The sequence below is a fragment of the Apteryx mantelli genome, chromosome 2, assembly GCF_036417845.1.
Source record: "Apteryx mantelli isolate bAptMan1 chromosome 2, bAptMan1.hap1, whole genome shotgun sequence".
NCBI lineage: Eukaryota > Metazoa > Chordata > Aves > Apterygiformes > Apterygidae > Apteryx > Apteryx mantelli.
In genome coordinates this window covers 64,135,406-64,158,799 of record NC_089979.1, presented here as the reverse complement: position 1 = coordinate 64,158,799, position 23,394 = coordinate 64,135,406, and the positions used below count along the sequence as shown (strand labels likewise).

General features: G+C 37.4%; 1 protein-coding gene across 1 annotated transcript in view; it reads right to left on the bottom strand.

Annotated features, from left to right (window-relative positions):
* Window positions 1–23,394, bottom strand: part of ZNF407 (zinc finger protein 407) — a 350,480-nt gene that overhangs the window by 117,364 nt on the left and 209,722 nt on the right. The window contains exons 6-7 of the mRNA XM_067290762.1: window positions 21,446–21,529; window positions 12,106–12,226 (exon numbers count right to left, since the gene is read on the bottom strand). Of these exons, the coding sequence (XP_067146863.1) occupies window positions 12,106–12,226; window positions 21,446–21,529 (205 nt within the window). The remainder of the gene's footprint in view (window positions 1–12,105; window positions 12,227–21,445; window positions 21,530–23,394) is intronic.

Sequence of the window (23,394 nt, the reverse complement as noted above, 5' to 3'; positions counted from 1 at the left end):
AACAAATCTGGTACAAATTCCTTTATCTTTGAAACCTCTCTTCTATTTGAATATATTTTTATTGCTCCTCAAAATGACTAGATTTTAGCATACCAAATCAATCAACTAAATACCATATAAGATGACTTTGTTATAATTTATTAGTGCTGATCAAAATCTTAAAGGCTGGGTAATTAAAATTCAAATTAAAATGTGATGAAAATCACATTTAGTCACCTAAATGAAAAGGCTGAATTCCAAATAGGTAGAGAGCCACTGGACCCCATATGAGATAGAGAATTTGTGGTTGCTTATTGTCACTAAAAACATGTAAAAATACTTGTATTTATGCGAATAATAGAAGCAAAGTTTGAACAAATACCATCTTTCTAGACCTATGTATTTATGTCACAGTTCATCACTAAATGACTTAAAAGAAAATGGAATAAATACCACAGACAGCAGTTATGGAATAATCTGTCCATAACGAAAGCTGCTTCCTGTTCATTGAGTAACAAATGTCAGTACTCTCAAACTTCGGGATACAAATCTCTACCAAATAACATCTTTTCTAAAGAAAAATACAGAGAGCTGGGTATGTTCCTTTTATCCTGAAAAACACTTGTCAGGTTTTAACATCCTTATAAAATGACCTGTGTTGATTACTTATAACAAACAGTTAATTTTGGACCCAGAAACATTCATACATGAACACTGTAGCAAATGAAGCCTGGTTTCCCCTGGATTTTTGTCCTGGTAACTAATTCTCCCTCTCCAACAACAGGAGCTCCCCAACATATCCTTCAAGATACTCCCATCAGGCAAGAAAAAACAGCCATGCTGGGTAGCTAGCCGGAAAAAATACATTGTCTGGTTGTAAGCAAGAAGAAAGGTAAAACAGCTGAATTTTGCCTGCCTGTTCCTCCGTGCTTTTTTTTTTCTCCCCTCTCCTCATCCAGCTCTTTTAAGAAATATGTAGGAACTTAAATTATCTCAGCAACTACTATGCCCTGTCAGCTTTGACTGAAACTGGCCAACAGCTTAAAAAGTTATTAAAGAAACTGCCAGAAAATGGCTGAATGGATGGCCTGGTGCAACTTCAGCGTAAGTTAGGACACCAGGCTAACAACCAGTCCTCGTTAACTGATTAATAAAAACTGCTTTTTTAAAGTGCAGACAGACCTTCTCGTTCCTGAAAAGAAAATGAGTTACCAATGGTTTATTTATATGTTAAAATATCCATAACAGATATCTCCAAAATTTGGTTCTCTGGTTGGATCTTACCAAGAGCTTGTTATCAAACAGATGCATGAAACGCCATACTTTCCTATTGAAAAGTCATCCAAACCGAAGAATTCATTTCTGCACCCCATCTCTTAATACCTTCTACAACCTCAAAATGATTTTAAGTATTGTTTGGCCTGTGGACTGTGCATGCAAAATTTCAAACAGGAACATTTTCAGGAAGCCTAGTAGGGGATGACGTTTCACACCGACTTTCTAGCAAAACAAATTATGTCTTCAACACCAGAGCCACTACGGAGAATCAGTAATTAGCTTGAACAGGGATTGAAAGAGAGTGTGTTTAAGTGATAAATATAAAGCTATAAATACTATCTTTTAAGGGGTACTACATCACAGGAAACTACTAGGATGATGTTCTAGTGGTTTATGATGTCACTAGAACCACTTGATGTATTTATAGGATTATAACACAACTTTTACAGTATTGTAAATGGCAGAGTTTCTAGTTGTGTTTTTGTAAAACAATATCACCACTAGAAGTATAAAAAGACAGCATTGCTGAAGAGCATTAGAAACATGTTACTTTAAAGTACTATTTAAATATATATATATATACACACATACACAGCTATATTCTATGAATCATGGTGCGCCCAGCCATTCTGCTGAAGTGGAAGGAAAGCCACACAGAACTGGATTGGTACACAGCTAGCCTGAGGTACGGGTATAACTGTGCTATCTACCCTGGGAGCACCAGGGAACACTTTGCAGGTTTTGAGAGTCAAAAGTGACTTCTTCTTCACTTCAAAGAGGAAGCAGTTTGCTCTTGGACTATGAACAGCACCAGCTATTTCCAATCCATTTCAGTTCCCACTCCCTACCTATTTCAGTTCATTTACTGGAGCAGATGGGGAATAGTGAGGAAAGTCCCCACTCACCCATGTGGGTGGGAGAAGGGAAAAGAGCATGGCAGCAGCATGTTTCTTCCAGCACACTGAGCCACAAAATAACCTGTGAGGCAAAGATGAGGAGTGCCCTAGAGATTTCTGTGAGGATGTAAAATAGAAAGCAATAGCCATGCCCCAAGGTGTCCAAGAATGCAGGACATCCTTCTTCATACATATTTTGGATTCTAGCTTTTGTTTTGTGTTAATTATTTTTCCATTGTTAAAAGAACACATTAAGAAAAAGATCGAAGCCCAAAATTCAGTGCAGTATTATGTGGTATGCAGGTTAAAGATGAAAACTAAACAAATAAACCTAATAACACACACATTCTATGAATGCTACTAACACCATTTTTTAATTTTTTAATAGAAAGAAAGGAAACTGGAAACTAACATGTTAATAGATCACCACCTAGCATGTGCATGTATCTTATATTTCTTTTAGTGGTTTTCCTTAAAAAGAACAATGATAACACCAAGCAACAATGATCACTTGCAATAGCAAAACCGAGGGTTTTAATGGTAACTAGTAAAAGAAAGTCCCTAAGAAGTTTCAACAACATCTATGCCTGCTATTCAAACCTAAGCAGGACTAGCAAAACTACAAAGGCCACCCCAATCAGGCACAAAGTAGTCACAATGAGCAAGTTAATAAAAGTTACTTGGAAAATAAAACTCCTCTCCAGACTGTCTTTGTTTAGTATAGCCTCAAGCAAAAACAGACCCCGATCCACAACTTCAACAGAAATAATAAAGTATAGTATCATACAACACAGTCTGCAAAATGGTTTAGAGAAAGAGAATTGATATGCACACAATTCCCTGTCCTCTCTACGTCACATTTACCTGTCTGGACCCCACTATCTGCTCACAGCAGCTCAGAAAAGAGAAAGACAACCCCACTGAAGGCCAGGAGGCACTCTCAGCCCTTGAGACAAGCTATCCTTACTCTTGTCAAAGTTTTTGCTGCCCCAAGCTAAGCAGCAGCTTTCAACCTGTGGATTGTGAAGCAGTGGCCCAGAAAGTCAGCTCTCTCACATCTTTCACACTTGTGGTCCCAAAGCAGATAATCAAGAGAGCCAAAGAGGTCAGAGTGGGGCTTTCAGTTGTCCACCCTGCCAGAGAGACCCCGTGAACCCCTGGCTTCCCAAGCCCCAGCGGCAGACCCTGCCCAAGAGCTGCAGTTCCTCCAGATTGTATCGTGGCCTCTGGAAAACACTCGTCAGACTAACTCCAAGGTGCAGGACTCCCAAATCTAACCCACAACTTCCAATTGCAAGGCAGGAAGCCTTGAAATCCAGACAGTTCTGGTGCCCAAAGTGCCCTAATACACAAACGCAGAGGAAATTAGACAGAAGCTGTCACAGAGACATGGACGTTCTGCTAGAATCAGCCAGCTGCTTCGTTTAGTTTCAATAAAACGAAAGCTTCTAACAAAATCATTAGAAGTACCTGAGTAGCAAATCTTTCTCAAACAGAAAAAAAAGCTCTGGTTTTCTCCTCTTTTTCCCTTCTTTTATTTTCTGTCCAGCAATTTTTTTTGTTTCTCTCATCTTCATCAGCCTTTAAAGAACTATTACATTTCTCTCTCTCCCTCCTCAGCACAGCTACTTCTCTTTCTAGAACTGTTATTGAACTGAATTTGCTTTCTGTCACTTCCTAACTTTTTAAGGTTGTTTTGTATGTCACATACGAAAGGACGAGGGAGGAAGAGGGAATGTTGTATTGTAAAGACAGAGTTGAATACACAAACTTTTATACATGGTAGTAGCCATATTGCCTGGAGAATAAGCCATACATAACAAAACAGACTAGTTTCAACTCTAAGGCCTATAACTCTACCATAATATTTTCAAAGATTGCTAACTACCAATCAGGGGACTCATTCCTTGTAGACTGACCGTTCCCAGAACCAGGCTGGGTCCTATTATAATGACTGGATTTGGGATTAAAGAATGGTAAAAGGAACAAATGAGTTTATTTTTCTTCTATGTTAGCAGACAGTGGCAAAGAAAACATGTATAATCACTTTTTTTAAATTACCTAAAAGGGTCGTATTAATTAATCTATGATCCCAATGATTTTTTTTGGATCAGATTATTACAAGAAGTAAAAAATTATTTGTAGGTATAAAGGGAGAATTTTATTGTACATTTTTAACACAACCACTATAAGAACATCAAATCGCAAGTCTTTTTTGTTACTAAAGGCTATATCAAGACCACAGCCTAGTCATTCATCTGGAAGTTAGCAATAAAATTCTATTTACTATCAAAATACAACCTACTTAAGATTATTTTAGTCTGAAATATATGCTGGTGTCCCACATTTATAAATTAATTAATAAAAATATGTATTAAATATAAATATAGCTATATTATATAGCTATATTATATAGCTATATTTATATTTAATATATTTAATAAATTTAATATATTTATGCTCATTAAGAAGAAAGAGGAAGTGATAAGACAGTGATGACATAAGACGTGATAGGACAAAAGAGGTGTGAGGTAGAGAAGTTAAAATGTATAGTGAAAATGGAAGACTAATACATTAATCTTTCTGTCCACTTCATGAAGTGCCTTTATTCTTATTTCATAAGCACCAAATACTTCAGGCTTTGGACTAAGCATACTGGACTTTGATTCAAACAAACTACACCTGTACAGCAGAAAAAAAGCTGCCTAAGAACAAGAAGAGTTTAAGGATAAAGCCCAAATTGAACAGCAAAGGGAAGACAGTAATTACTGAAAGAACTCAGGAACCTGAGAATGTTTTTGCAGACCTTAAACCAAAGCGTGGACTAACCGATAGAGAGCTGAGCTACGATCACAACAGGCCGCAACAGAGAGAAGCTGACAGGAATAAAACCGTATAGGAATTTTTACATTAATGTCAAAATGGCTATATGACATTACTGCCAATGGGCTGGAATAATTTACCATTCTATTTAGGCTTAGACACATCACTTACAAGTTGTTCTTCAAAGGACTGAACCCAAATGAGGCTAGAGCAGTATTACCAATGTTCGCAATTTCATCACTAGTTTAATTATATTTAGGTAGATCCTTAAAATCCCATGTCCTGTGGTTCAGTGTTAGCATGAAAATAACAGATTCACTAAATTAAAAAGTAGATTTTTAGTGCCTTTTAGCTATAGTGGCCACAGGAAAAACTTGGAAAACAGGAATAAATAAAGAGAAATAGAAAAGAAAAAAACAGCAAAAGAAGTTCGAGTTACCAATGCTCGTGGAATTACTGATGGACTTCCATATTATGATAAATAAGTACTATTCATTAAAATAAATAAAAATCTGCATTACCCTTATAGCCAGTACAGTGTGATTACTATGATATTCATTAAAAATACTGAAAGCAACAGACTTCACATAGTGACTGTAGTCGTACACACAGTGCAAAAACCTCTAACAGGGTGATTTCATAAAGGAACACAGTCATAAAATCTGTATACACCTATATAGGTGTATGCACACGTATATATATGTATTTTTAAGGGAACAGTCATGTTTTCTAATAAGCACACATTTTCTTAAGCGGTCTGTGCAGTGACATTTGCCTCTGGCAAGGAGAATGGGGAGAGGGAAGGAGTTTAAGTTTCTTTGTACGTTGCCACCAACCCATTCTCTGTAATTGCAAAGGCAGAATTTCTCAATCAGGGCAGATGGCGCACACATCTCCCAGTGAGGACCATATCACTGTTTGTGTGCACTCTGGTTTCTACAACTTTCTGACATTTAGGAGCTACATCTGAAGCCAAGTCTATTGGTGAATACAATAGTTGATCTGTATTTTGCACTGTCACAGTTCATATTTTTAGTCTGAGTTTACCGTACGAATTTTCAGTTATAATTTAGGTAAATATAAAAACAGTTTTATTACACAATAGAAACATCACAAAGGGAATAATACTAACCATAACCCTGTATGCTATGCATTCATTAGAATAACTAAAGTATATTTTGGAGGTATATCTAAATCTTATACCAGAATGTTTTTCTTTCATAGACTTGAATGCTATCATATCCTTTATTCCAGATTAATATAAATATTATCAAATATTTTATATGAATGTTTATTAAAAACTATGGGTGGAATAATATTCTGAGGCATCCACATCTGGGAACTATGCCTATGCATTAACAGAATTTATCTCTAAACTTCTACCTTTATTTGTTTATAAGTACGCTAACACAATGTGCTGGACATCTTCAGCTCCTGCTGCCGATCACAAAGGAAGCTAAGTGCTTTCTGAAGGCCCAGTTCACTCTACTACACACACATGCATTATTCTCCTTAGCAATTCCCTACTAGTACAAAGTATTTGCACTTTTTTGCCCAATTCTGCCTTTGTGGTATAGAAGTAAGTGTTTTTCCATAGTGTACTGCTGGTTGCCACTTGTAGTCATCATCAGCCTAATGTTCCATAGAGTTGTATAACCTGGTTATTTCCTGTATATGCATATTAAATTTCACTGGCTACAAAAAACATATAAAGGTTAATATTTTAATGATAAATACACTGTTTCATTATTTTGTGTAGAAGTTGCCTTAACAGCCTTTCAGTTTTATTATGAATAAGTACCTACTGTTACCTCAGTATTTAAAATAGTCCCTAGCTGTTCTTGATATAACTAGGCAATAGTGCTCAGCTGATGCAATCATATCAAGACAACTAAAGGTTATTAAACTCACCAAAATAAACACAGAGAGCAAACACTTACTTTACACATTCTTATGACTTAGGTACAAATCCTGGAGTGTATTATAAACTGGTCTTTACAACCTATGAACACAAACTGTAAGTCAGAGGGAAACAGGAATTCCCTAGGGATGCTGTCCAAAAAAAGAAAAGTAGCCCCTGTGGAGTCACTCTCCCTAAGTCATGTTGCCGCTGCTGCTGAAACTATGCAATGAATCCTTCTGCAGTTGGAATTTCAGATGCCATAATCCCTTGCAGAACGTTGTCTAATTATTTTATTATGCATAATAAATGTAAAATATTTATTTTAGTTTACATAATTATATTAAAAATGTATGCTATTCATTCTCAGTCTTGTAAGACATCCTTCACAAGTCATATACTTTATAGAAAGGTGCATTTATGGAATTAATGCTGTTTTGCTGGCGTGGCTGTTTATTTCATAAAGCTTCTAAACTCTCTTATCTACTACTATGGAACATCACCAATCCTGTGGATGTTGCTTTTCATCCTCTCCTTCCCCGCCCTGCCCCAGGTACCTATGCAAAATTAAACTGTGCAGTGGAGTCCCAGAGGAACAAGAGTCATTTTCTTTAATTACAGAACAGGGATGGCGTAGAGTAGCTTAACGTTATACCTGTCCCACAGTCCCATGGTCAAAGTTGCAGCAAAGATGTTTCAATACCACAGAACTAAGCCAGTGTTCCTCCCAAGCCCTGAACTCCAAAAAATTTGAATATGCTTGAAAAGCGCGGCTGTGCCTTTTACCCTCCCTAAAACAAAGTAATCTGAATCCACTTTGTACTAAAACAACCCCCCACATACATACCAGGTTTCATTATTTGCCTAAGAAGCTGTGATAGATGCAGGGAAAGTTAGTACTGATAGAATTTGGCTTTAAAGCCTAACATACGACTAAAATAAGATTCCCAATTATTTAGGAATTCTTAACTTTAGACACATCCAAAAAAGTAGTTCTGCTTTTGAAAATGCTGCATATCTGCATCTTTCATTGATTTCACTGGATGCATGGGAGTTTAGCACTTCTGAAATCAGGTTACATTCAGGTGCCTAAACTGTTGCCTTTCATTAGGCAGCTGGGTTTGAGAAGTCTGGCCACAGAATACACAACCCAGAGTTTTAGAAACTAGTTAAGTTCACAGATACTATTCAGTTTCAGGAGGTTACATGACTCTTCATTTCTTATTGTGCCCGTTACAAAACTTTTGTCTTTTTGTCAGTATGACTCTAAGATCATGTAATCTGAAAAGTTTAGCCACATAACACATCTTTCTAAAACAACACAGAAATACAAGATAAGTATTGCATACGGAATGGTGGTGTAGGGCCCTGAGAGACCAATTCTGTATTATAAAATTCTGGTGAACATTAATTAGGAGTGAATGAATATTTTTGTATGACGAAGCACATTGACTTAAGAATGGAGAGACACACTGTGATTTGAGATAGTAAATGCAAAGGAAATGTGTGCCTATTTATATCTAAATAGGATAAACCTACACTGAAAATACAAATGTGAAATATAAACAAAACTGGAATAGCAGTTTAAACTTTTAATAAGCAAATTTTTACAAGATTTTTTTTCTTCTTTCAAAATGAATTAGATTTTAAAAAATAAACTGAAAATATAATTTCAAATTATGATCACTACTAGAAGTTGGATACTGCTGTAATAGATAGAAAAATCAGAAATTCATTTCTTTGTTATCAATAAGTTACAGATTTAGAAAATATAAATATGAACTGACCATACTACAAAAAGCAGAGACAGAAGGTTTTGCAAAAACATTTAACTATTAACTATTAACCATAAACATAGATTATAAAAGCAACTCAGTAAAATAAAATGACCAAAATTGCCCCTGTTTTCTTTTGGGGAATATGCATACTATTGAGATTATATAATTTGTGAGAGAAAACCCGTAGATTAATTTATTATTCACTTGGAAAAACCACATCAGTTCATGTCTTTTCCTAGTTAAGAAAAGAACTTCCCTTGCTGACTGAGGGTTATAAAGAATAAATTTCCTTTTCTGTTCTATGCAGCCAAAATCAATCTTTTTCCCATAGTCCTATAGTCTATTCCACTTGTTTCTGCTGCTAAGAAAAAAAGATGAGTTATAGGTCCACGTACAGTCACAAATGATCCACATTTTAACAGCAGTTCCTAAATTCAGATTTGTTTCTTTTAATAACCTTTGTTTCTATACTTCTTGCCAGGCTTAGTTAGCCTTTCATTCACTTGTCTGGCAAGAGTTTTTGCAGGATGATTGTTCACAATTTCTTCCTATTGAACAGCTTGAAATCAGCAATTTCTAAGAACCCTTTGAGCACTGAGGAGTTGAACAGGAATAATTAAAAATATCTAGTATTTAGACACTCTTTTTCTTCAAATGTCCCAAACTACTTTTTAGAATACGGAGATCACTTCACCTATTGGTGAAAGGAGATGTTATGATAGCCCTAGCAATGCTGTACTCCATATCCATACACAAAATGGGGAATATTCATCTCAGTAAAACTACAAAGGTCATTAAAGAGCGCGCAGTTGCCAAGCAACACTAAACAGCAACATGTGAAACAGTCTGGATGAACTTACAGAGCTGAGCTGCAATCACCAAAGTGAGAACTTCACCACTAGGCATGGGGGTTCATTTTATTACTAGATCTGCAGGTTTTAAAACCTTGATGTCATGTTTTGTGGGGGTGACACTCACAAGAGTAAATACAGTCTGCTGAACTGGTTTGGAGAACATGACTTGCTGAGCTGCTAATACCTTTTCTTCATGAAAACAGATAGTAATGGGTGAGTTAATAAGCAGGCAACACGTGACTCCCTTAAAAATATAGTGAAAAGTAAAGAGGAAAAAATGCAAGAGATGGATAGAGTGCAAAAAATATATCTGCCAACAAGCCTGGCTAATATCCCAGGACTGTGGAAACTGGCAGCACAAGTAGGACTGCTGGGCTAATAAATACAGCAGCCCCACTACTGACTCCTCTGCAGAGTGCCTCACTGCCTCTCTGAACTTGCAGCAGCAGCACAGCTCTAATTTCTGCATCCCCGCCAGATGTTTTTCACCTGAGCTCAGAAAAAATTTCTTGCAGAATCAAAGCTGCATAAGCTGATGCCTGTAGAGATCAGCTTTCAAAGAGTAGGTCGAAATTGGCCTATGAGGGAAGGAAACTAACATCCTACTATCACAAAACAATGATTTTCCAATAATATGGAGGCGCGGAGATTTCCTGTTAATCCTGATAAAATGTGTAAGTGACGTTTGCCAGTCAAAACCTGTCATCTCCTGAAATTCCTACCCCATACAGAAACTTGTCCATCTGAAGAAAAACAATCCTCTGTTGCTTACTGAGCATCTTCCCAGAGAGAGCATTTACTGCCGTTGTGCGCTGTCACGCTGAGCAAGGGGAAGGAGAGGTTCCAGGCCTGCGCCCACTCGTTGTGTGAGCAACGAGCCCCCGACTGCAAACTCGGATTCACATCAACAAGACTCCCATTCACTCGTGTCTCCCAGTCAGATGCTTAAACCCATCATAACCCATCTCTCATTATCCTGTTCTGTAATAAGATTATTCCTTCCTATTGGAATGGTTCACGAAAGTGGATGACCACAAGATTAAGCCTCTTCCAACACGCCGTGCCAGAATTATAGCATTCCCCAGGAGCTTTGACGTTCACTGCTGCACATCATGTCACACTATGTTCCTTACATGCTGTCACTTCACTCAACACAGATCTTTTAATGTGACCATCCTGAGGAATACAAAACCACCTAGCCTTCTTAGATGACTTGATCCAAAGCATACTGAAGCCAAAAGAAACACTTCTATTTTGGGGGAGAGAAAAAAAAAAAGAGAGAGAGAGAGAGAGAGAGAGAGAGAAAGGAGGTTCTTTAAGGTGGGAGCACAGAAGTGAAAGGCACCTGAATTATCAGGTTCAGTCCTTTGCAGATCTACGCAGCAATTTAATGGACGCTCAATACAGCAGAGTTCACAGAACATTCACTTTATATACACGGACCAACATAACTCAAATTTTTGTACAGAAACTGCACAGATCAGTGCAGAAGCTTTCTTTAAAGTAGATCATAAACAGCGCAAGTCAGATATTACAAGAATGGCTAGTCTTTGTTATATAATCTTGTTTTAGGAAACTACATTAAAACATATACTAAAAGAACATTATAGTTGTATGTTCAGCATTTTAAAAAAATAAAAACATTATACTGGTGTAATCAGATGTTTAACTTCCCCTGCTTGTGCACATGCACCACAGCACATGCATCTATTTACACAATCATATATCATTTCTCAAATATAATACTGATTTTTAAAGAATATTCTGAACCTCAGATCTTATAAGTTGCTTATGAATGACTTCTCTGGAATCTTTTATAGTACACATAGACTAGCCGCTTCACTGCAAGGTATTAAAAGTATTCAAGGTTGTAGAAAAAGTATGTTTAAGAAGAATTAAGAAGCAACTTAAGAAGCAACATGAGATCATTTTATAACTATTCTATAACGAACATAAGACACATGGGATGAGCACCACAAGAAATCTTAATAGTCCATTTATGTGATTTTTGAGAGCTTAACTGTACTGTCATAATAGGATGGGTTTTAATGGCATAACTTATGAGACTTTGCCACACAGCCCCCCTACATCCACTCTCATCCAATAAACTTGGCTGCAAGGAGAAAACTGGAGCAGACTCAGCGGCACTTTAACTAGCTCCAGTTGCTTCCAGTTCTAATAAGTGTCTGATGAATATTTAGGCTGCTAAACCTTTTAGGGGACTTTTCCTTTCTTGGTGGAATGGTTGCAACTCAACCGAGAAAAATTTAAAAACTGCAACTGATTTGAAAAGGCAATGCAGATAAGTAGTCTCACCATGGAGAATTCTAACAGACACTAGAGCAGCTGTGAAACAAACACTCAACATTAGCATTGCAGTGTTACCACTAAAAGGTTTCCCATCATTTGTTTTTCTTTATAAAGTAATACCTAAACACTGAAGACTAAGTTTTTAAATTTAGCTCCTAATTTAATATGCAATTACTGCTGCACTGATGGTGTTTTAATGGCAATATATTTTTATTCGTGACTTCAAATGAACCTCGTCTGATCACCTTAACCCTTCTTTCATCATGCTTTAGTTAATGACTCATTACCTGTAGTCACACCAGGGACATCTGTAAGGCTTTTCTCCAGTATGGACACGCTTATGTCGTGTCAGATGCGATTGTGTTGTGGAAGCGAAGTTACACTCATCACATTTGAACGGTTTCTCTCCTAGAAGATGACAAGAGAAGATATGCATTATCAGTTTTCATCAACAGAAAAGGAAGATAAGTCTGAATTTCTGGCAAATCCCTTGAGCTAGATTTTAGTCCATGTATATCACAAAACCAAATACAAAATACATTTCCAAATACAAGATATTAATTACAAAATACTATGCTCACTGTGAGATATACACTTCAGCAGCCAGCTGACTTCCTACATGGTGTTACTGCAGCAAAAAGGAAGAGAAAGAACTTCACTGAAACATGGTAACCATGTTATTTGGGTCATATTTCCATGAGAATGTCTTCACCAGCAGAAGAAAGGCATTCCTCTCATGTAGAATACCCTCTGGCTTCTGTTGCAGTTGTGCCCATGTACAACCCACAGAGAAACACTCTTCAAGACAGAAGGTAAGAAATTAAGCTTGGGCCTGTATTCAGCACCTGCTCAGAAATGAACATCTCTGGGAGAAGGCTGTCTTTGTTTTGTGTCTCTGCTCCTGCATTTTAGATCTCAGAGCTATAAGATAATATGCATAAATAGACTGAGAGTATGAACCAGACCTCAGAGCTCCATCCTCCCTCTCTTGCTTGCTGTCCTTCTGCCCTTGTGAATCTTTTCTGAACAGTGGGCCAATTTCTGCAGAAGGACTTGAAAGGTTAATGAAAAAAAATACTAAACTAAGACAATAATATTGTCAGAGGGCTAAAATTCAATCTCTGATAAACTTGCAACTGCACTGGGAATTTCTAGGGGACTACTAATTGAAGAAAGATGAAAATCCCTACGCTAGCTAAGAAATTATTATGCAAAAAGAGTACTTTTCCTTTTCCATTTGAGAGTCCACCCTTCAGCAGACACTAAAGCAGACAAAAATCTCATGATAGAGAAATATACTGTGAATCCCAGGTAAGACAACTGCATCCAGTTTTTCCCCGATTGCTCCAGAAATTCTTGTGTGTGGCTTGCAGGTACATGTAAGTACCAATAACAGAGGTTTATTTTTGTAGTCAGAAGACAGAAGGCAGCTCCTAACTTCTGGAGCCTTAGAAGTATTTTGGAGGCCTTCAGAAGTATTTATATTCTAAACACTACATAAGGAATCAACATCCCTAACTTAAGAAGCCTGAATAAAACTGCTAGGGATAGATGCCTACTTTGTAGACTGTTCAGCTGTCCATTCTCAAAACCGAGCTCTAAGTCCCTGAGCAGGTACAACTTGCAGATTTTCAGACTGCCAGCAAAAGATACATCACAGGCAGAAGACACCTCACTAGCAAAAGACCACTCCCAAGGGGCCATGCCTCCAAGTCTGATTTTTCAAGCCTCCTCAAAACATGAGATACTCGAGACTTCAAAAAAGACTTTGCCAGAATTCTGAGAAGAGATAGAAATCTGCATTTTTCATTCATGGAGACTGATTTCTTTTATCCTTCCAAGGAAAAAAAAATGCTAGGTCCTTAGACCTGAAAAGTCTGGAAGAAAGAACAATGGAGTAGCTTCTGAAAGCTCCATAAAGAGTTGGAATAATTGCTTCTAGCAGCTGCTGGAGAGAATTTCAGCTACTATTTTTCATTTATTGTTTCTCAGGACAAAGAAAGGTGAAGGGGCAGGACACAATGCAGAAGCCTCTATGCTGGACAAATTGAGATTGTGACGAGGTATGTCTTTCCTGCCCCAAACGGGGTTTTCTTGTCAGACACTGACTCTCTGCTCTGAAGAAACTGATTCTCCCAGCAGCTTGAATGCTATTGGCTTCTTCTTCAGTTAAACTCTCTGGGAAGCCATGGATTCCATAGCAACACAACCTGTTCTTGAACTGAAAATTTTCTGTGCCTGATTTATTTTATCCTGTAGTATTAAAGAAGATAGCAACATTTTGAAGCCTAAATAGTAAAGCTACAAGTATTTTAGATAACATACAGACTTATTTGAACTGCTTTCATTGAAAATGCACTAGAACCTTACTAACTTGCCCCCTTGTAAAGAAGCAAATCTGCACTGAAAGTTGATTTTTAGGCTGCCGTTCAGCGGAGGCTGTTTCAGCTAGGGTCTGCTGCTGTGCTGGGGCAGGGACAGTAAAGCTGACAGGTGAGTGAGGTTCCATGGAAGCCAGGAGAGTTTGGAAACTCCGTCGTGACCAAAAGAAAAATGATAATCCTTGCTCACTGCACCAGGAAGCTTCTCCTTAGGCAATCCTTGGGGCTAACTGCTCCTGTCAAGGAGAGTATGTGTAAATTGCACCTGGCAGAAAATACATCAGCGCAGCACCACCCAGCAAAAGCCGGCTACACTGGCCAAGAATGACTGCCGAGCATGTCCTGCAATTCTTAGCAGCTGCACAAAGGGAAACATATTCATTTTTCTGGAAAATATACAAAATTGGTAAGTACATTTGAAAAAAACTAAAAGAAGAAAACTAAGTATTTCATTGGGTTGGGTGGGGGGAGGAGAAGATTATTTTAGGTGTAGCAGCAGTACTTTTTTCTTTTCTTTAATTTTTGTCTTTCTTATCTTTAGGCCAGAATCTTCTGTATCAGTCTTTGTTTCCCAATTCGCCCTTCCCCCTCCCTGCCCCAAGACATCCCAGCCAACGAACTTCAACATCTTTTAATACTGCCTGCCATGAAACTTTTCAGGAGAATTTTTTTTCCCCTCATCAAGAGTCTAATTAATATGAAATTGAAATAACATGAATCAAAAAAGCAATAATGGCAGTATTTTTTTTTAAAGCCCACTACATTTGCTAACTATAAAATAGTGTATCCAAAAATCTGGGAGTAAAGACAAAGTCTACACACTTAAAGATTTACTAATGAAAAAAAATACCAAAAAAACCTCCCAAAAAACTCCTTTACTATCACAGAAAAATTCTCTGTGCCTCACCTAACTTTGTCAATAACAAACCCCATGAAAGAGAAGGCTATGTGCCCCAAAATGACATACTGGTCAACAAACATGCCATCGTTATTAAAAAAGAAACAAAAAACCCCACATGTTCCAAAATCAAAGAACCACTGTCATTAGGCTTCTTTGCTTTTCACATAAGAGTTTTCAAACAAGCATGTTTCCTAACAATAAGCTCACAAAAGAGAAAGTGATTTTGCTCCAGACAACTTCCAAAGTGCATCAGCTGTCTAGGTCACCTGACATGGAAAATTTCAGTTCCGACAATCCAGAGTTTGGCGAAGCAACTGAAAAAAGGGTCAGATCATGGTGAGCACTGGCCTGTATAAAAGCTGTTATTAAGCCTGCAGCTAACCAGTTAGCTTCCTCCACTCTGCCCACTCTTTTCTTCTTAAAACGTTATGACTAAAGCTTTCTTTTTCTCTTGCCTGTCTGAAAATGCCTCCTCCAAATTCTCCACTGACTTCTTTTAGCATCTGTCTTAGCTTTTCTTCACAAATTACTGCTTTCTTTTTCCTTTATCCTTCTTCTTTTCCTTGACATTACCTCTTTCGGTTTCTCTGTCTTTGATGATAAGCTTTTTAGGACACAGAGCATGCCTTACTGTAATCATAAATTTCTGTGTACAGGTAGGTACTCAACATGTAATTTTTAAAGGAAAAATAAAATAATATAAACAACAATTATAAATCTTGGTGACGAATGCTGATTTGTGGGTGACAAAGCAATGATTTTATTTACAATCATGACTGTCCAGGCAACTTTTACTTACAGCTTACATATCGTATTTGTATGAATGTGCTACTGAGTACCCATCTTTGGTATAAATGATGAAAGAAAAAATTAAATGGTGCCTTCAATTTGAAAGTCTTCAGCAATCAATCAGAATCTTAGTAAGATGGAAGAAATCTTACCCCAGTTGTCTCCACAGGGAGAGGCCCTGCTTTTAGTCCTATTCGTCTTTCACATGATGCGTTGAGCAGTACCGAAAGAATCCTAGCATGCTATATACCCTGCGTTTTTGACCTTAGGAATGACTACACCAAAAAATGTGGCCTTCTCCTTACATGTTACAGGACTTCTTACTTCCAGCTGTTTTCCAGCTTTTGTTAAGGCTGCTCCCCAGAGGGGAACTTACAGACTTCTTAAAGGAGCTTGAAATATTTTGAAGCAAATTCTATTTGCTTTTAGTCTGGTCATCTTTTTTGCATATAAGTCATACAAAAATAAGTACATCCCAGATTCCTGGCAGATGCCACAGAGCTGCAGTTCCATAGCAAAATACAATTGCAGTTTGTATACTCAGAAATGGGAACAAAACTGGTCCACAAGCCAATTCCTCTTAAGCAGTGAGAAAGTTTTTAGATATTCAAGGTTTCAGTAGTGTTTATGGCCAAAAGTTTGTTATAACTAAGTTTCACACTCTGCTGCAAATGTTTGCTTAAATAGAAATAAAAAACAACACAGATCCTTTTCAAATTTCACCTCTCTTCTTACTGAAAAGAGCAAAAGATTTACTGTGCTACATTTTCTGTGCTATTCAACATTATTATTTTTTTAAGCTGTGGTGCAGAAGTTGAAGGGAAGAGGCTACGTTATACATTAAATTCAATGCCGAGTAATGTAACTACACATTAAAGTCAAAGAGCAGTTCACATGAGAAATAGAAACACAAAGTGAGTCACTCATCTGGATAAAAACACATATATTATTAAATTTTCTTTCTTTATTACATTGACCTATAAATGTCTTCAGAAGTGCAAGATTGAAATGAGTGAACAGAACCAATCATACAAACAGTGATCTGCATGATATAAGCCGTACAATAAGTACAATAAGCTTCAAAAATTCATGAAAATATTTGAACAAAGACACATCTGCTTAAGCATTTCTATAGGTTCATGGTGACTCTCATAGAACTGCTGTGCACAGTAAGTGTACTTACCCTCTAATGCTCTGCTACTGTCATGTATGTTAGTTTTTTACTTTTACAATTCCCAGCAAGATCCTACCACAAACAACATATGAGAAGCAAATGTAAACTGCTATTGTGTAGAATATGAGGATGGGGTTTTTGGAATTTACAGTATTATTAACCAACATAAAAAAAGGAGTTTCACACAACAGAACACAGGATGTGAGTGATCAGCACTGTTGCAGCAAGCAGCTACTACAGCACTAAATGGAAGTTTACTGGGAAAAATGGACAGGAAGAGAAAACACTATGATGACAGAAGGAAGACCAATAATGGAGGAAAACAGAATAACAATAAGAACAAAAAAAAGACATCTGAAATTTAAGAAGTGTCTTCATTGAGGCATTCTGATGAATAAGTTGAACAGTTAAGCTTAATAGTCATCAGTAACTCTCAATGTAATTACAATATCAGAAACTACCTCTCCTTTTTTTTTTCTTTCTTGTGCAGTTTCTCAGGTTGATCACGATTACGTTAAAGTATTTAAATTATGTGATATAGTACTTTTCATTTTGTGCATGTTTATTTTGGTGGCTGATTTAGAGGTTATTTACTCTTTTTTTTAAATAATAAAGTCCAGATAATCTTATACTTAAATTCTTTGAGGATTTTAACTAATTCTACAGGCAGCCAGCACTAAAATTTGCAATATTACTTACCTGCATATTTTCTCACCGGGACAAAAGATGAATTAAGAAAAATTGTGTCAGCAATTCACTCATGAGATGAAAATTTTTCCTCCCAGTCATGTTGGAACACCAGAGCTCTTGCATATACATTCTTGTAGCCCTGCAAGCTGGCCCTTATTTACCAAATGGCATCAACAGCTATCACAAGTGGGTTAAATTTCTTAAACCGGTTTCTGCTCACAGCCTAGACAGCCACAAGTGCCTATTGTAAAGCATTCAACAAGGACAGAAACATAAGCATCCTTTACAATGTGATACAATTGTGGTCAAACTTTGGACCATGAGAGTGCTGGGTTCTTGAGGTTTCCATTGCTTCAACTGACAGAGTAGAGTATCAGGCCACTGATATTAACATAGCTGGTGAAAGACTTGCTGTATTTCCTAGATTGATTTATTGTAGAATTGGACTCGAAGCAGATACTCTCAAAGCACAAGATAACCCTAGAATATTTTACTAGGACAAAGTCAGTTTTTTCTGTGTTCAAAGTCTGCACTTCTCACAAGAGCAGGTTAGTCATTAAGTAGGTAACATATGTAACACAGAATAAGATGTCAACCACTGAAACACCAGGGATTTCTTGCTAGGTCAAATTATTTTTTTCTCATTGTTACCATTCTACTTCACAGTTGAACAAACCTCTATCAAGGAAGTCTGTATGAAGATGTATCATGTTTGCAAATAGGCTAAGCACGTGCATTTTTCAGCTCTTAAAATGAATGGCTTTTCCTTTCGGTTTAAGGTGCCTGTACTTTTTTCACTTAAAAAACAAAACCATACCTTTCAGGGATAACTTTCTATTTACCAAGCTAATTCCTAAAGCCGTGCTGCCCTATGGGTCACCAACAGCCCCATTCTGTCCCCTGAGTTATACTTTACACTCCATGTAATATCGCTGAAGAAAATGCATCTTTTGCAGGGTAAAGGTATTCCTCCATGTACATAAAACAATCTTGTCTAAAATGAGAAGGAGCAGAGTAAAAAATACCAGAAGCAAGAGCATCAAATGTCTAAGAGGCCAGTGCTAAAGCCAGTCCCCTCTCATGTCAGAAGTCTGTGGGAGAAGCTGAGCAGTCCCCACGGGTGCCAGGACACCTCATACCCTGAGGCTGGGACAAGGAGAGACTTGTTATACCGGTCAAGACTCCTCAACCATGTGCAAGGATTAGCTCCTTTGCCCTTGAATCAAGGGTCTCTGACAGGAGACAAAAGCACATCTTGGATTGGAAGATGTTCTGTGTCAGCCCCCTAGACAGTTTGTATTACAGCAGGGAATTATTTAAGCCATTTAGACCATTTTTGATACCTATTCCTTTCAAACCTGATTGTAATTTGCTTTGGCATTCTGTTCATGTGTCAACTGGAGACAAAGTAGAAAAAATATTGATACAAAGAGGAGTGCATGCAGCTAAGAACTGAGATCAAGTTGCGCACTGGATGAAAATACAGGGGCACACACGTATGTGCAAAAATGCAGGCAAAGGTGGATTGTGTCGTTCTCCTTGAAACAAATAGAAGCTACAGATAATTTTTCTGCTAAAGAATCATCTCTGATTGTTTGTGCCACAGAGCAGATAAATGCCAAAAAGATAGATCCCTCTGCCTCTGAGATACTGTCCTGTATAGTATAAAGTTAATAGTGAAGTCATAACGAGCCTCCAGTCCTGACATAAAATAAAAAGTTATGCCTGCTAGATGCAAGCTTCATGATCTATAACCTGTGAATCCCTGTGATCACAGCACAAAAATCTCCACCACAGTGGCAAAGAAGGGCAAAATGCCATCCAAAACCCAGACTGCTTTTCCCCAGGAACATACCGTATTTTCAGCCTACTTGTAGACATAAACTAGGAAATTAAATTTATTTTCTAATGGCCTGTGGCCTAATGACACACACAAAAAATATAACCTATGATAACTTACATTTCTGAGAAACCACATCGGCACTCACATAGGAGGTAACAATACACATTTCTTCCACTTTCCCATTCTAAAATAATGGTATACCTTTGGATGGCTGCCCTGAGTATGAGTCTTAGGCATAGACATGATCTCTGTGTGCGACATGGCAGGACAACAGAACACAAAAGATAGTTCCCATCCTATTGATAACAATGATTTATTTCTGCTCAAACTTCAAAAATAAAACAAAAAATCATTTTCAATCTGAGTCCAGATTTGGTAAAATTCAGCCAATGTATGAAAATTTTTTGAAGCTCCAAAAAAATGGAAACCCTTAGTTAAAACTGAAGCACGCAATTACCATTCTGGTGGTTGCACCTGCTCTTGTTATCATTCAGAGCGTGCAATACTAAGTGAACCTATAATATGTACTAAATGACTATACTTGGACATTTTAAAAACACAAATATCCTGCAATAAATGGGAATTGGAAGCAGCAGTCCTCTCTCAGAAATGTGCATTCTTTGTTATCAGAAGAAAAAATCTGTAAATTTAGCATAATCACTAGTTAGAATTATGAGCATAATCTGGCCTTGCACATTTTTATTTACAGCAAATCCATTTCAAGTTATTGCCAGATCAGCACTAGAAAACCCACCTTTCTGCGAGCATCAGACTTTCCTCCAAATATGGTTGGTTTAATAAACTGAAACCAAGGTGGAAAAAATGGCTTCAGGCTCCCAAGAAAAGAGAGTAGCTGCTTTCCAGGAAATTACACATTTTGATGGTGTATATCCTGAATCAGGATTAGTTTATTCAGGGACATACTAAAATCTCCCACAGAGATTCCTTGACAAAAATCCATGGAAAATTCATGATGTAACGATTACAGCTTCACATTTGTTAGCCATTTCTTTCCACTGTACCTTAGACAATAGTCGCTTAACTCACACTGTAAGTCCTGATGATGTTATACTATCCTCATGCTAGTCAGCAAAACAAAAACTACAGTGGTTTAAGCAGTGACACTTCTGTGACTGTTTGAACAAAATCTATTCAAATAATCAAACACTTACTAGGAACTACTAAAAAACACAATTAAGGTAAAATGCATTAATAAATGTTTAATACTTACACTTTTTTTTTTAGTCTTCTGAAGCTAAGAACCAATTTAATTTTATCTGATATTAAATTTTTATAACCAGGTGGTAGGAAAGTTTTACTAATTCTGTGAGAGAAATCCTGCTTTACATGATAACCATGTGGTAACTCTTAAGGTTGTATCTATTAATTACAAACTATCTTAAAATTGCAAAAGGGCAACTGAAACAACACTAGTTTTCAACTATGTCTCAGTCCAAAATAATGAATTAATCTATATGTGGCCTCTAATTTTCACCCAGGGACATTCTAGCAGACTCTTGCAAAATCTTCACAGTAGGTAATCTATTTGGGCCTTGAAAAAAAATTAGTATACTTAGCATTCATTTAAAGAAGAAACCCAACCTTTACAATTCTACTTTCTTCAGAAAAAACACCCCAAATAGTCCCCCAAAAGCAATTATTCAAACTCACATCAGATTTGGTACAGACCTTGGGCATTCAGATTTTACAAAACAAAAAAAGCAAAGCAAACAATGAACCAATATATTATTTGTGCTGCAATGTGCTATTTGACTTGCTTTACTCCCTAGTGTGAAGATACTCCCTTGCTGGAGAAAATATACCAAAGAGTAAAGACAGCTTTACTGACCTGTGTGCTGCCTCCGATGCTTGGTGAGGGCATGACGTGTCCCGCCGGCAAAGCCACAAAGGTCACACAGGAATGACTTCTCGCCTGTTGCAACAATAAACAGATGAGGGACTGCGGAGGTCACAGATCATTAAAACATATCTATCAAGGCTTTCAGGGTTACTAATTCCTCCAATCAAATGTTTCCATGTAAATATGTCAAATGGGAATGAAATTACCACTGCGGTTTATTGACTGTGATAAAATCTGAAAAGCACCACTGAACATAATTACATACTTGTCAGACCCATAAAAATTAGCTTTATTATCAATGGAATGGTTTTGTACAACTTCATTTCTGTTAGATGTCTTCCAGATGGGGCTGCTTTATGCACTTGAACAGTTTTTATGCATATCCTGATTTTTTACAATTCCCATACATCTGGCCTTTCTGTGCTGAGTAAAGATTGCCTGGAAAAAAAGTTAATATAGTGTATATATGATTCTGCTTAAATAAAATATATTGAATTTACTAACAAATTAAGGATACTGAGAAATTTTCAATGGACTAGATCACAGTCATCTTTAGTTACCTTCTATTTATTAATAAGTATTAAATTATTGTCTGGAATATATTGAAGAGCCCAGGCAACAATAAAAGCCACATTATTCAGTACCAGTGGCAATTCAGTACTGTTTATGTTTGTGAAACTTTCATGACATAAAGAAAACAGGTCTGGGGATTGCTAGTGAAATTGCAGCAGAACTCGTATTGTTCATCTTCAAATGATAATTCTTCCTTCCAAACCTCTGGAACAATTTGAGAGAGTTTGGCAAGCTCGCTACTCATTAAAAGTGTGTAAATGCTCTGTTTTTAGTATTTTTATACAAGCTAAGATTTTGCCCTGTTGTTTATAAATACAATCTATCATTTCACAGCAACGTTTTTACTCGGTATGTACTAACATGCAAGGCAACTGCATCCTGTAAAGCCCACACGGAAGGTTGTTATGGAATAACAATGCTAACCTCCAATATACCAAGGAAACCTTAGAAATGCTTTCCAAAAAAGAATCACTTTCCTCATTTGGAGCCAAATTGTCCCCTTTCTCAGCAACATAGCGGAAAGGAGACTAGTGGAGCAACGACACTGAATTCATTGAGACTAACAGGTTCCTTCATATTCTTCCCTGTGGGGAAGGAAATTTAGCTTCTATAAAAGATGACTGGGTTAAGAGGTCAGGTGTCGAATTACTTACACCTCCCATGAAGACAGAGGCTAGAAACCTCCATGTTGTTTATTCCCACATTACCAGCTACATTAGTACGTGTGCTTTTGGGAAAAGCGTGGTGTCTCCGGTAGCTGCAGATGGTATTAATGCAAGGAAGTGGGCTAGCTGCCCGGGGAGCAGTGCAAGGGGCAGTTGCCTCTGCCCAGCAGCGACTCGGCCGGGCCCCGTGGGCAGCCACGCTCCCACCGGGCCACTGTCCCCTGGGAGGCCCAGGGCCTGGCACCTGCAGTTCCTGCTGCCCGCGCCGGGAGAAGGAAAGCAATTCCTTCGCATTTCCAAGACGGCCTCAACTGTCGCTAAAATGGGAGCGGAAAAACTCTGATTAACCTCCAGCAGGTAGCTAGGCTTTGAAATACAATTGGCACATGTTAATTCCATGTCATAATAAAGCAAACTATATGTATCATTATTTTATGCACCAAAATCCAATTGTGAAAACCACAGATTGAAATTTTAGAGGAGTTTGGATTTTTTGTTGTTTTTTTTTTAATTTGGCCCATGATGAGAGAACTATTCCAAGACAGTACCTAAAGTGCGAAATATTTTTGGTACCTCCTTTTAGGAATCAGTTCTGGCTATTTGTGATCATAACTGAATTAAACAGCAAAACAGAAGTAGCATAATAAAAACCCACAGTAACTAACACACACCCACATCGGTTTTCAGAGGCAAACTAGC